This window comes from Cyprinodon variegatus, unplaced genomic scaffold (genome assembly GCF_000732505.1).
Source record: "Cyprinodon variegatus isolate N-32 unplaced genomic scaffold, C_variegatus-1.0 Scaffold367, whole genome shotgun sequence".
Taxonomy (NCBI): domain Eukaryota; kingdom Metazoa; phylum Chordata; class Actinopteri; order Cyprinodontiformes; family Cyprinodontidae; genus Cyprinodon; species Cyprinodon variegatus.
Genome location: NW_015150820.1, coordinates 246,481 through 262,354, shown reverse-complemented (window position 1 = coordinate 262,354; position 15,874 = coordinate 246,481). Strand labels below are relative to the sequence as shown.

General features: G+C 36.3%; 1 protein-coding gene across 1 annotated transcript in view; it reads right to left on the bottom strand.

Annotated features, from left to right (window-relative positions):
- The window catches only part of LOC107092091 (beta-1,3-glucosyltransferase-like), a 136,277-nt gene that overhangs the window by 8,175 nt on the left and 112,228 nt on the right, over nt 1-15,874 (bottom strand). The window contains exons 13-16 of the mRNA XM_015386379.1: nt 14,874-14,943; nt 12,628-12,741; nt 1,633-1,732; nt 1,108-1,227 (exon numbers count right to left, since the gene is read on the bottom strand). Coding sequence (XP_015241865.1) covers nt 1,108-1,227; nt 1,633-1,732; nt 12,628-12,741; nt 14,874-14,943 — 404 coding nt within the window. The remainder of the gene's footprint in view (nt 1-1,107; nt 1,228-1,632; nt 1,733-12,627; nt 12,742-14,873; nt 14,944-15,874) is intronic.

Sequence of the window (15,874 nt, the reverse complement as noted above, 5' to 3'; positions counted from 1 at the left end):
CCTATTAAGTGAGATCACATTGTACGATGTATTATTAATATGAACTGTTTCACATGAAACACTAGTACTGTACATACTATTCTCACCAAACTGTGATAACTGTGATTAAATTCAGTGTAAACAAATGTTGCCACCCCTAAAAAATTCCTGCCCCCCTCTTGCCACCCCATAAATATTTTTCTAGATCCGCCCCTGCTTACTTGAGTAGTAAAATGATATTACCATGAGTAATTTTGTTTAAAACATTTTTTTTTCATTTTCCCACTGAATACATTTTTTCAAATTAAATATTAAAAGTTTCTAAATGTCTTATTAAAGGAAAACAGAGGGATTCTTTTAAAGTTTTTTACACACCTGCGATGCCATCACATTTGTTGACATTTGTACACTATTTTTGAACTGAATTTAATTGAATACCAGGTGTAACTTTCAAGTTTGTGATTCTAAATTAGATGAATTCGTAAAGAAGGAGGCAGGGCAGAGCAAATCTGAAACTGAGCTGACTCTTTTTAGAAATCAGCAAAGGTTGAAAAAAGAAAAAAAGAAAAAAAAACTGTAACTTGGCAGAAAAATCACATATAGCCCATCTGATCTTTTTTTAAGTGGGTGTGGGCTGACACTTATCCTGTGCCACAAGGTTCTCAACAGTAAAGTCTTTAAATAGATTCTCATGCACATCTCACTCAAAGTACAGAACTCCTCTTATATACAAAATTTGGAAAACAACAAATAACTTCATCACAAGGATACAGAATAACAAAACTAGGGCTTTATGACATATGTTTTTTTGTTGATCTGCCCATTCCTTGATAGATTTTTAATTAGCATTTTTAAAAGAATCCTGGTAAGCACTGCACTGTTTTTTTAACAGTCAATTAAGGCTATTTATGGTTTTTGCTCTGGGATGAATCATTACAAAACTATTTCATTTATCTATCTGTACTGCAGCCTGTAAACATGGTGTTCCTTAGAGCACACTTAAATCAAACTGCAAAGGTTAATCTGTAAATTAGAAGGGTGTTAAAGCATTGCATGCTTTATAAGTCATCTGCTGCCTACTTATCTCCATCACTGTCATTTTCAAACCATCTGAGCAGTCAAACTTACCCTCCACCTCCTGTGATGTAACTATAACCACCTTGGCTCAATCCATAGCCGTATCTCTCTCCGAGGCACACAGGCACAGAGGGGTCGTAGCAGCTCAGCAAGACTCGTAGACGAGGGAGGCTGTGAAAAGCACAAGTCAAAGACATGACACACACTCTCATCACACTCACGAGCGTGTGGTTAAATGACTATGAAATGCTCCACTTAAAGGCTGGGGTAATCTTTCTCCTTTCCAGTGCATTCCACTTGAAAGGAAACCTAACTGCAGGTGAATCCAGCTGGGGGTGTGATTTTAAACCTTTGACAGGATGTTAAGGGACTTCATGCGTTCAAGCATTTCTGTCTTTTACTGTGCAAATCTTTTTAAAGCTAGAACTAAATCTGCAGAAAAAGGAGCGACTGAATATGAGTCAGTTTTGAGAAACAGAAAACCTACAAAAAAAAATAGAATAAAAAAATGAATCTGCATATCCTTTTAGCAAAAACAAATATTCAATATTTTAAAATATTTCTATGCAATTTTACCTGATGAGTGTATCGTCATCCACAATAACAAGCCACTTGGTGTTAGGGACAGCGCTGCTTAGGAATCTTTGAAGGATTGCAAATGTTTTCCCACAGTGACCTATAAAAGGAGAAGAGCCATCAGCAAAGAGGACAGTATGACTTAATCACATATTGACCATGTGCAGAGCTGTGGTTTGCAACGATAAATTACCCTTTTAGAAAAAAGAAGCACTACTACATTTGTTAAAGTGCACATGAATGGGCTTAAAAAAACTTAAAATCGATGAACAAAATAAAGGTCAATTAATTATTTTAACACTTAGGAGTTGTAAAAGCAAGAGGATAACTCCATTTGCAAGCAAACGTATTGGGACCAGTGCAACTTTTTTTTTGTCACTGATACCTAATAACAACAAATCTCATTGTATTGTATTTAGATGTCATGTGAGAGATCGACATAAAGTAGTGGATAAAAGTTAAAGATAAGAAAGAATATGAGAAATTATTAGTGAATGCATGCTCTGATAAATAAAAAACAAACAGAAAATCTACTATAACTCATTGTATTCAGAGGACACCTAATTAAAAAACTGCAGTTCCCCTGTGTGTAATTTAGGCTTATAGTAGTTTACTCAAAGTGGAACATGGTAACTAACCATAAAATGTTTAGAAAACCAATGTATGCACTTAAGTGCAAGTAGCACCGTGGAATAAGCTGTTGTACATATGTGGTACCCTTTAGTGGCATTGCTACACAATAAAAGCCGTTTGAAAAGAAAAAAAAAATGGACATGCACAGACAGATTGTGAGAAGTAAGCAGAGCACCCGGGCTGCAAAGAGACACATGAAGGATAAAGAGAGGAATGTAGTTTCATTTAAAACAGGGGCAGCTTGCACCTTTTGCTCCCCCAAAAGGTTGGGTCCTTTTGGATGCAGAGCCTAAATGACAAAATATCTTTTTTTGTACAACTAATCACATCTTCATGTGGATGTGCCTGTATTCTTTCAAGTTGTTCTGGAAACTTAGATGGTTGTTCCAGAATATTAATAAACAAACAACATCATGAAGACAAAGGAAGGCAGCAGATATCAGAGAAAAAGTTGTGATCATTTGGGTTGGAGAAGTTTTTACAGACCATGGTTCAGTCCAACATCCGAAAAAAATCTAAAGAATAATTTTAAATTAACTTAACCTTTGCAAACATGCCAGCCTTGCATGTCAGGTTAAAAAGGAATTACTCTGCTTTCAATGAAGGTTCACACACTGAGTCCTCACTGCTTTGCAAAGAAGAATAGACAATCTCTAGATTAAGACTCTATGAACAGCAATTGTATTTGTTTGTAAAAAAAAAAATAATAAAGTAAAAAACAGAAAAACAATTAAATCCATTCACAATTGGATTTGGATATTGCATAAAATCCCAATGTATTTTAGAACACAGTGGTGTGTGGGGCTGTAATTTCACAAAACACAAGAAAGTAGCTTTTGAAAGGCACTCAGAAACAACTAAACAGAGCAGGAGCTTTAAAAACAGATTCTATGACATGAACTTTAAGGAGTTTAACTACAATTACGGTACTACAAGGACTACTGTAAAAAAACTAAACAAAAAAACCCCCCTGCAGAATAAGCACTACTTTGTGTATGCAACTTTTGCTTGACAGCTTTTGGAATTGTAACCTCCACATGCAGCACTTTTGCTTTCTCAAGGACACCTACTGTAGTGTATGTACATTTGGCTTTGAGTGCACACATCATCTTCTTCTGAGATTGAATATGTCAACTCAGGTTTACACTGTCTTTGCTTCAAATTATTCATATTCGTAAAAGCTGGTTTGCTCTTTAATTGATATAACTCCTGCAAGTTAGACATATTCTTCAGAAAAACTTCAGACTAAACAAGTGAACTTGGTGACATGCTAGAGGAAATCATGAGAGTATGGCAGGACAGTTCACAAAGATAAAATGTTTACCCTGACATGCTTCACATGAAAACGAAAAAACAAAATAAGGTGTAGTAGTGAACAAAACATACCAAGAGCTAAGAAAGATGAACTCTCTAGATTTTAGATATCTACACACCGTCAGGGCTCACAGCAGAGGCACAGAAATCCCCAGTGGCATGCATCACTACAAATCCTCAGACCCTGCTGTAATATTTATGAGGAACCTTAGGCATTTTTTTTTCATGTCTGAATATGGAATGAGAGAGGACGCTGACAGAAATATAATCCCAAATCCCATTCTATAAGGCAGATCTTCAGACAAGTCTAATCCTAAATCAAGCAGGACCTGGTAAGTAAACCTCACATACCAGGGAGATTAAGTAAATTACTTCTTCTGTAATTTAAATTATCACAAAATCTTCCCACAAGATGTCTTCAGGTTAAATGATCAACTCTTTACTTTTGTTATACATTTTTTTAAGTTGATGTAGTGTGGGGACTCAGTAGAATTTTCTTGTTGAAGTTCTTCTGTCACAATTTCATGGTCTTGTGTCATCCTGTCCTTACTTTGCTCATACTGCTCAGATTGTCAAAATACACATTTTGTGCGAAGGTTTTGGTTTTTCACCTGATTTCGTATTTCTTTGTGACAGCAGGATGACCAGCAAGATGGTATTTTAATTAGGTCACCGAGGCAACATGGAGAGTTGGCTCCCTTATTCTTCCCTTTGGAATAATTTTGTCAGTTTTCCAGTCATCCCCTTCTTTTAATGCTTTACTATTTTACTTGTGGAAACATACTTAAATATATACACTGACAATGAAATAAAAATAAAGGCTTTATTACTACAGTAACAGTTATGCCTTTATGTTGTTTGAAGGTAAAAAATTATAAGAAATAATAACAGCTTTGCTTTGATCCCAAGCTAATTCAGACACCACATACTTTTTCTTAGGCCTTATGGGAAATCAGTGGCATAAACATCTTAATTCCTGTAAGAAGACTTGATGGCACTAATAGTTGTGTATAAGCACTTAATTTTCAACCAAAGAAGGTCTGGCTATCATTGAAACATCTGTCAATTTTATGCATGACGCTGTGAAAGTTTGCATCTGCATTTTAAATGGTCTAAGTATAGACATATCAACTGTACCCATGATGCATTTCAGGTTTGATTAAATTATATATCAGTGTTTCTCCCTGTAAATATATAAGCGTCTTCTTGCACCAATATTTTTGTACATTCTGATGATCAGCATATTGTATGGTCTGCATATTCATGAAGGGAAATAAACATAATGTATTGCACCTGCTGTTCTGCTGATTTTATAGTCATAATATTTGATGTACCTTTTTAGGTCATCAACTTATTGCGGGGGGGTGAGGTTTGCATGCATTTTTACAGTACATACACATGTGGAGAAGATTGTTGGTACGTCTAATGAAAAAAAAATCCCACGTTGGCCTGTTTCATGTGTGTTCATAGACTTTTTTATTTATTATTACTTTTGCTATATGCAAGTTGTTTTTGTTACCATAATGGGTTTTTCTTTCAGGGGGACAAACAATTTTGTCCTTAAGTGTGTAAGCAAAGCTTTTAGAAGAGCAGACCTGCAGTGCCTTGCATGAATGGTATTTTGTTCTGATTTTATTTGACAGACCAACACAAATTATGACACAATTGTGAAGTGGAAGAAAGATTACGATTTAATATAATAAAATGAAATATATATATATTTTCCGCACAACAGCTCAGCTCATGATGTTTGAAATAAGATTAAGGGCATGAACAACATCTAACTTCGGTTAACTTACGGATATTATCTAAGTTAAATGGCTCCGTTGTAGCACTAACTAACTTTGCTTTGTTAATAATTATTGTCCTGCGTAAAATTCAAATCTATTGTAAAGCATCAATCAGATTTTCTTCCAGGAACCCCCCCTCCTTTGTGTTATTCTTAATAAGTCTTCTTATTCACTTAGTTTTAATGCTATAGTGTGTTAAATATGTAAACAAAAAAGTGCATTTAACACTGATTTGATTAAAATGACAACAAAGTGTTCCGTGCCAAGAGATCCTGAAGGGCAGCGCTACTGTAACTGTCGAGGTTTAGCAGAGGTTCCACTGGATGTTGATGCTGTGCCTTAGCGCTGCAGAGTGGTGACTGCACTGCTGCAGCTGATCGCAGCAACTAGTAGTGGAGGTCAAGGGAGGCTTTGTTGAGCCCACTGTGTCTTATCAGTTTGAGCCGCTTGATTTGAGGTGCAAACTCAGTGATGCCAGAGGCCGGTGCTTCTAAAGCAGGGGAGGACAGGATTGCTCCCATCTGAGCTGTATGTCTGAGTGAGTTTTATTTATACCCCAAGGCAGCTTGTACCTGTGACATAGACATGTACCGGCATGTGATGTTTGAACCAATACAAAAACTCAACTTTAATGGCCACTGTGCAGCAACTTATGGGGCGATTAAGCAGTTTTAAACAAATTATGCAGAAAGAAATCTCAAATCCAAATGTAAACTGTGTAAAATACCACCCCATAAACCAAGTTTATAAAATTTCAATGCCAAACTGTTTATTTTGGCTGACTTAACTTTAATTTTGGTCTCATCTGACCAGAGCACCTCCCTCTGAGGTTTGTCCCTTCCCCTCAATGGCTTGTGGTAGATGTTAATGAATAATAATAAACCTTTACTTTTGGTATATACATAAATTATTTGATAGAAATCAATAATGTTCTCCGTGTTTGTAATGTAAAGGAAAAACTCATCTTTTAATTTAATTTTATTAAGTTCTATTCTTCATAGATTAACAACAAACATGTCATTTTATATAGAGTGATGACATTTATAAGTTTTCATTTTGATGATCTGATTTAAAATCATCAAATTAACTTCTATAGTTTTATGAAGCCAAGCACCCATCTCCAGAAGTCAGTTGCAAATTGAAATCAAAGTTCAAAATCTATCCATTGCCCATTTATTCCAGAACATAAAATCTGTTTTGTGCTCTATTTATGGACAGAAGCTTTTCGAACTGGCTGATTACCAAACCCCGATTTCTGCCAACACTAAATAGATGCCCCCTGAAAGTAAAATTCTGGCATACATTTTAAGTCAATATTACTGTGAAGGAAACATTTTTCCTCAGAACGATCTTTCAGAGACTGTGCCAGGACTTGCTTTGCATAAATACTGACATAAGTCTTTGGATGACAGAAGCCGAACTGCAGCTTTTTGTTGAACAAGATGTCAAACAAGATTTGGTAATGCACTTTTTCTTTTTCACTTATTAAAAAATGCAATAGCTTCGGTTTTTATGATGACATTCTAGAAATTTGAGATAGAAGGTAATCATGTTGTCAAAACCCTAAAAAATAAGTATTTAGAAAATGGGATTTCCCAAAGATTAGCTTGGATAACAATGGAGAAAAATCTGAAAGATTAGTTGTAGCAAGTGATATAATTAGCTGTTTTAATGCAGTCTTTTTGAATGTGCCCATGTGGCATTTTAAGCCTAATTAATGCATGAAAGCATTAAAGTCCATCTCACTTTCTTTTTATTCTTAATTTCCTGCCAAGTTTCAATGGAATGGCCTATAGTATATATAGTTGATAATACAATAAGGCCTTTTTACTTTGAGAAAGATCCAAGACTTGTTTTTGTCTAGGAAAATGAAGTCAAAAGAATACAAAGCAGGCTGCCTTCACTCAGATATGGCCACGCTACAAACAGCAGCCCATTAGAAATGCATTATATGCTGCAGAGTGGCACTGTGCTGGCCCAGGGGACCATGCTGTCACCTCCCCTTTCACTCCTGTCATATGAGACTTTCAAACTTTGCACTTTTAATGTCCTGTCAAGCTTAATAACTTTTTATTCTAAAACACATCAGTAGGCTCAGTACATGGGGATTGTGTTTGGTAACTGCAAAGATTTACTTTTTCAGGCTAAAAGATAAATAAAACCTTAAGATTAGCAGTGGATGTGGGATTTTATCACATTTTACTTAATTTGATTTTATAAAATACTCTAAACCCACACTGTTTACATTTGATCACTCCTGCACTTTAAGCGATGGAAATGTCATGGAAGCTGTTCAAAATGAAATTTTGTTTTGCAGAGTGTATGCAAAACGAATGACAATAAAAGTTGTCTAAGTCTAAAAGTTGTCTAAGTTTAAGACCTCTGCCCATTTCGTCCCTACCGCCAAGACCTACAGCATGCCACTGGGGCAGTTCGCAGCCGAGACTGAAGCAGCCAGGATGAGAATCAGCTCCTCCAAGTCCAAGTCCATGGTTTTCGACTGGAAAAAGGTAGCTTGTCCCCTTCATGTTGGAAGAGAGTTCCTGCCTCAAGTGGAGGGGTTTAAGTATCTTGGGGTCCTGTTCACAAGTGAGGGAAGAATGAAGCGGCAGACTGATAGAAGAATCGGTGCGGCTGCTGCTAAGATGCGTCTGTCATGGTGAAGAGAGACTTGAGCAAAAACCACACAGCTCTGGATTTACGGGTCGGTCTACATCCCTTACCGATGCACAGGAAAACTGGGTAATGGCCGTACTTTCTAAGGTTCTTCCTGAGAGATAGGGTGAGGAGCTCCATCATTCAAGGAGGCTCGGAGTAGAGCAGCTTCTCTTCCACGTCGAAATGAGTCAGCTGTGATGGCTTGGATATCTTCTTTGCATGCCTCCCTCAGGAGGTGTTCCAGGCACGACCCACCGGGAGGAGACCCAGTGGACGACAAGGACATGCTGGACTGACTATTTCTCTCAACAGGCCTGCAGTACCTCTGGCTTTCCCCAGCATAGCTGGAGGTGGTGTCTGCGGAAAGGGAGGTTTGGGAATCTCTACTTAAGACTGCTGCCCCATGATCCGGTTCCGCATGAAGTGGGAGAAAACCATTATGAGTACTGCAATAGTACATACACACCTTGACAGTCTTAAAGCTCATTCCCAATGATTTTACTATCTAAGCTTTATCGTAAGAAATTGCTGTAAATAAAAGTGGTGGCCCTTGACTTTAAAAGAAACGGGGTTGACTGTTTTAGCTACTAATTCATATCAAGAGCGAACAACCTATTATTTTGCCAATAAATAATATTCTGACTGCAATAAAAATGTTATTTGTCTTTTTATGTAAATTTTTTTTTTTGTGTAAAACTGTTGAGTTACATTTTTCTCTTCCACACATGATGTAGGCATGCTTATCTTAACATAGTTAGTGGTTCTAAGTGGTGTTTCCAATCATATTAAGAGCTCCAAAGTAGGGGCCAACCAGACGTCAAGCACCTGTGCCAGAAGGAATGGAAAGGCCTCGACTCCCTGGAGGGACCTCAGAATGATGGAGAAGCTGCTTGTGCCAAGACTCAACAGTGAGTTGAGATGAGAGATTAGTGCCAGAGCGGCACATCTACAGAGGCCTGGCCATTTCTCTGAGAGTTGAAAATTGGAAAAGGAAAACATGAGAAAAACTAAAGGAAATTGGGGTGACAAATTGGGCCTCAGAAAAAGCACGGCATTCTTGCCACAGTAGTTGCTGGCTAAAATGAAGCTTGAATCAGCAGTTTTATTCTAATCACTTTCCATTCTTTGCTCAGATTTAGATCATATGATGGAAATATAAACCATAAAATCCTCTTTCCTTGGAACAAACCAATTAGACTTGGTAATTCCCCGATTTCTAATCCGTGTAATTAAGGTTGATTTAGTTTTATTACTTGGTCCTTATTAAATAGTGTGTAGAGATGAGAAATGAGAATTAATCTTGTTTAAAATCTGCTAATGATTTACTGTTGGTTACTTTATCATATAAAGTGATCCTTTTTAATCAGAAATTCCTTCAATAGAACTTTACTTGAGGGCAAAAAGGGATTTTTACATCACTGTTCATTTAATGTTAATTTTAAATAAATTCTGAATACTGAGAAACAGAGACCAGGAAAATCATTCAGGGTGATAAAGATAATGTAGCTCACCGGGAAGGAAAATTATTCTCTTATCTTAATTCTGATAGATCTCAACAGTGATTTATGAAAAGTACATCTTCAAGCCGGTTAGATTTACCCACTGTCGTGGTTGAAGTCATTATTTTGTGCTGGCTGATGACACTATGAAAATAAAACATTGAAAACATTTCCATCGTTTTTAAATATCTTATCTGGCAGCATTTTGGATGATTAGAAGAAAAAAAGGAAATGGCAAGACATTTTCACACAAAATAAGATGCAATTAAAAAAGGACTGTAAGAAACAAGCATCAGGCTAACAGTTAGACGTCATTATACCAATTTAGTACATGCTTTGTAGCTTCCTATTGGTGCTTACCGGTAACTAAATGTAGGATAGATAGTTCTGTCCTTCAGTCTTGACAGAACCCCCACCCCCCCCCTTTAATATATATTTTAAAGAGAGTATATGTTTTCTTTGGGACTCCTATCTAAAATCACTCTATAATTCAAATGGATTGTTTATCTTCTAAGATGTAAAATTGATTTTTAGTTTTAACAGGATGCTCAGACAGCAGATTTTGTATTTGGCATCTGACCAAACCAGTCGTTGATGATGGGATGTGGACTCCTGCCAGAACAGAGTTGTTGCCTTCCAAAAAAACTACAAAACACAGAGAAGGACACACTTTCCTCAGCTTGATCTTTAACAAAGACTTGCATAACCCTACTTTTAGGAAATACTGACATTAGGTACTGGGAGAAAGGAGGTGAGGATTTTTCCCGAGAAGAAAATCACACTTAGAGGTGAAATGAATCACAGCCTTACAATAGGAATTAAAAGTGTTTAAGGGGGAAAAACAATGGAGCATTTATTCATTTTTAACTGCTAAAGCAAAGCTATCAAAAGCAAAGCTATAAAGCCTTTTGACTCAGAACTGTGTGAAAAGGAAATTACTGTAAGCATATTTTACTTTTTCATTAATGCAAGAATCTGTCATAAAATATATATGAAAAATCTGGAAATCTAAGGTTTGACATTCCAAGTACAAAAAAGGATATACTAGTGTGAGAGCTGCCTTTATCAGTGAAGATAAATAATTTAAAGTTTAGGAGTTTAAATCAACAAAAATCAGTGCTGATAAAAGTTTGACATAAGAGATGCTGGAAATTTACACCAGAAAACCTAAGAACTGCAAGTCCACATTTACCAACAAGTAGCCAATGGCAGTCCACCTCCTTTAGTGTCTGTAAACAGGTTGTAAAGCAAAATCTTGTTAGGAGAGTAAGCTGCCTCAAGGAAGAAGCCCAGGCATGAAAGAAGCATCCTTTTTTAGCAACCTTTACCCATTCCATTGAGGTCTGAAAATGTCTACAGCCATTGCACATCCCATTAAGTTGCAACATGAATCAGAGGTCTATGGAGCAATTCTTGTGCCAGCGGCAATCTCACTGTAGAGTAAGTTTGGCTGCAGCCTCCAGCAAGCATGGAGGCACTGAGGCAGAAAGCTTGTGCCGGCTTTATGACAGATTTGTTATATTTTTTAAATATTACTTATTAGGTAACAGACAACAGAGTATGCTCCTCTGTGTGTCTTAATTTAATGTTAAAATAAATCCTAATTTTGTTATTTTGGGGAAGACTTGAGAATAAAATAGAAAAGGTATCATGTCAGAATGGCAGACATGGAAGAAAATAGACTTTCTGACATCTTCATTTAGAAATTACATGAGTCACACACCGAAACCTGCTACAGGCTAAAGCTTATATATAGGTTTACACAAGGAAAGGCTGAGAGTACCATAGTAAATTACTGCTTAGCATATCTACAAAGGTTCTGTCCCAGGGTATATTTCTTTCTCCCACTCTTCCACCACGTGCTTCCAAGGGGAGCCCCTGTTGGGCTTTGTTACCAGGTGCAGCCTGAAGCTGTAGAAGCTTAGCTGTAATATGTTTCTCTGGGTTTATCTTTCTGATATCTGGGTTGTACTTTTTGAAAAACCATGAATCAAATTTATTACTATACAAAATCATTACTATTAAATACAAAATCATTACTATAAAACATTGTGCCTGTGCTGACCGTCCATTAATAAGGGGTGGACCTGTTTTCGGTTCAATTTGTGTGTTTTCTAAGCCATAACAAGACTTTTGTTAGGCAATTTTATAAAGCCTGGAGCTCAACGCTACCGCAGACATTTTGAATTGAGAAAGCTTCCTGGATGGAAAACAAACCATGTTCAAACTTGGAAAACAATGTCCAGTGGTTTGTTTTTAACTTTTTTTTTTCTGGAATGACTATGACCTGGATGACTGAGAATCTACACCAACATACTATAGAAGAAGCAGAAGTTAATTTGAGTTTGTGGGCTGCTAGATTTTTTGCAAAAGAAAAAAATATATATAGAATTTCGCATATAACCAGTGTCCTTACAATGTTGTGGGGTCTTTAGGCCTTTTGAGGTAGCTTAATAAGAGGGATTTAGCAACAAGTCAAGGAATCATAGGGCTTGGAAAAATCAATCAAATTTACATTTAAAACATAACTATCTTTCAAACCAATATTAAAGCTATATAGTTATATATATGGTTATATATAGTTATGAATAACCAAAAGAGCCTCTATTCAAAATGATAAATAATGTCAGAGTTTGTGTTTTCTGCCTGTATGCAAAAATATATACTCCAAACATTCATAAACAAAAAGGGACCACAAATGCATTTAACACCAACTAACAATGCGTTCCCTGCAAATATCTCAAGAAGATGACAAAATAGGCATAAAGTGATTCATAAAAAGCTCATCTTGAATGAAAAAATGCTAGCGCAATAACTTCTTATTTGTTTCATTTTCAGAGGTAACATAAACATCATTTTAGAAACAATCTGTGGAGAAATTCCCTGCTGACACTTCATTTACTCCCAATTTTCCTCCAGTATTTGGTATGAATTACGTACCCTTCACAAGGTCTCAGACTGTGAAACTTTCAACCTCAGTTTGCCGGATCATTTTTCATTTACCAACATGTGCAGCACAGCTGACAGCATCAGCCAAGGCCACTAACTGCATCTACTGTTGAGAGGCTGAGAGTGTTGAGGCTTGAAAAAGGAGAACTCACCTCTCTCAGTGTTTGGCACTCCTAAATTAATGGTTGGTATGGAAGCCTCGGCATGGTCGCTGTAGTACTCTAAAAATAAGGCATCCTTTTCCCAAGTCTTCTTTATCACTGGAACTGGAGCAAAGGGCAAGAAAAATCAATACAGTATTCACTAAATACTCTCTGGTCTCTGATTATGCAGAAAGTAGAGCTGACCTAATTATTATTTCATTTGAGATGAAAAGGAGGACAATCCTATATTTTTGTACTTATTAATTTAGAAATATCAAATGCCAGGAAAAAAAAAACATGTTATTTAGAAAGGATGCAAATACACAGTGTTGTTTGATTGGATATTAACTTTAAATCTTTTCATTACATTTGAAACCGATGTTTCTATATACATGTACAGCAAGATAAATGTTTGGGCTCCCTGTCTGATGTTATCTAAGGCTTAAAGGGTCTATATCAAGCAGAATCAGCTTATTGGAGCTTTTAGCTATGTTAAAAATCGTATTTCTTCAACAAAATCATGCCCATTTTGTTTGATTTATTCATTTCTGAGAAATCTCTAAATATTAGACCCTGTCTGAATGGAAAACAAGTGGCAATCACTGTTCTGCCTAGGACAGCGATCACCTGCCCCTCTAGGAAGCACCCACCTTGACCCCACTGTCACATAAATAAAGATCCACTTGAACTTTAAAAGTCTCTCTATCATACAGAGTCTGTCTTAACCATTCATCATGTTCTATACTTTAATAGCAAACGCTTCCTTTGGCTTCCTGTCCTCTATGGTATAATGGTGTTATTTACAATTTTAATATACAAAAAACTAACTCTTTCTATTTGTAATCAGCACATTATTTAAAAAACAAGTAAGTTTTAACTTGACTGGTTGAACTAAATAATTAATCAATTAGAACAACATGAAAATTGTAAAAAAAAAAAAAAAAAAAAAAAAAAATGAAATGTTAGCTCCAAAGTCCCAAATCATGATGTTCCAGTTGCTCAAATGGTCGATGCTTTACTCTACAGATTTTTTATTCAAGACAGTGTTCAATTTCATACATTTTACAAACAATAACCATTACATGTTTAGATAAACTGTAAGACAGACTAAATGAAATGCATGGAGGTATTGATATATTTCTCTGTATTTAATGGCAGAGAACATTGTCTCTTTACAAATGAAAATTTCACATTTAGTCCTACTGGGAGTGCCAGCTGGCAAAGGAGAGCAAGCATGACTCCTAAATGTTCTCATTCAATTGCTAAAACAATGACTGTTTCCTAAATTAATGAGGCAATAGACCGAAGACTACTTTAGCTGTTAATAACAACTGTCACATTCACTCTTAGGTAAAGTTTTAATTTTATAATATCCCCTGTACAGGCTTCTATTCTGAATAAAGAATGCACACAATAACAATAACATTCATTTTCAATCTAAGCTTATCTGTTTGGGCCAGAGCTTCATTTTAGAGTCTTTATTGACTGATCCAGGTATTATGATGCATCTGCAAGCCACCCAGCTTTATTACTTTTTGCAGCTTCACTGTGTTTTAGGATGTTTACTGTTGCTGCAGTAGATATTCCCCAAGTACGCTATATTGCTGCCTTCTGCAGGTAAAGAGGATGATGTTTATTTAAACCACATGAACTTGTAAATGAATTACAAAACATTTCCACGGTGTTTGCTTTGTACGTCTTAACTAATCTTTGTCATTATGTACCTAATCGTTTCCATTCTGCCAACATATGAACATAACAATAGCAGGTCAGGAGAGGAAACAGTAATTAAAACAATTAGAAAAATTACATTCCAGACACTCCTTTAAAATATCACACACAATTTGTCTGATCCCACTGTAATTAATTTGCCATTTGCTCGATTGACTTAACCTACTCCATTTTCATCAGGTTAAAAGAGCACAAGAGTAACTGTGAAAAGCTTAATAGTGGCCAGAGAGTGCCAATAAGAGTTACTGTTGGATGAGTGTGCTTTTCCAGCCTTGGGTGAAGCACAGCATTAAGTACTCCACACCGTTTTTTCTGTTGTTTTTTTAACTTCAGCACCAATAAATCCTTTCAGACATGATGGTAGAGTAATTTAGTGAAAGATTTTAGTATAATAAGAAAAGGCACTCATACAGTTCCACATGTCATCGGTAGAACAAATCCATTATCCAAACAGCGGGGCATAAATGTGCAATACTTGCAGGAAAATTAAGGGGCTTTCTTGACAGAGTAGAGACGTGACTCACCTCTTTCACTGTGAAACTTTCTGCAGGTTTTCACAGCAACAAATATGTCTTCTTTATTTACAGGCTTCCCCTACATAAGATTAAAAAAAGAGAAGCATAAAAAAAAGAAACAGAAGAAAAGCCCGTCATGTAGGAGGAACAATATAGAAAACATAATTTATTTCAGGTTTCAGTCAATCTTTAATGTCCAGGAAAAAGATCGATGGGCATAAATTTAATCTGGATGTTTTGTCAGATCCAATAAGGATCCTTTAAAATGCCTTATGTTTTTTTTTCTCTCTCTTTTAATTTAGAGAAACTCAAATGACTGCTGGTAGAGTTCACATGAGGACGTTTTTCAACAATTTAGTTCTCAAAGTAGGTTTAAAACATTCTATACTAATAATCGTGAAAGGCTATTATTTCCTTTATTAAAATTCCAATGAAAAAAATAAATCAAAAGAAATGTAAAGCATATTACTTTCTAAGACTCCATTCACAGAGGATTAAAAATGTATGATAAGTGTTATTTGTTTTTTGAAAGAGACCTTAAGGGGGAGGACTTTTAATGTTTTAGAGATGCCTTTTGGGTGCCACAAAAAGGCTGTGACCTGCCAAAAATGAGTAAAACAGTCCAAAAGTTCCCCAACTGGATTAAAAATGCACTAAAACTTTTTTGGTGAGACTGGGCTATTTCAGTTTTCAGAGGGAAACGCTGAACTATGGTGTGGAGGAGCCTGGTACAGTAGCAGCAGTGGCAGATTATCCATGCCATCCAACCCACACAGTTAAAAAAAAAAAAAATGAAGTGGTACTCTTCATGCTAGCTTGTTACCAGCTGCAACCTCATCACACCTACACCATGCTGGCGGCGCTCCAAGTAAATTATCGAAGTAGTGACTAGGTGGCTTTGTGCATCGAGTCATGCTGCTGCTCCGGCTGCAAACACAGCAATCTCACTAGGCCAACTAAAAACTGAGGGCGGATGTTCAGAGATATGAAAGGTATAAAAAAAAAAAAAA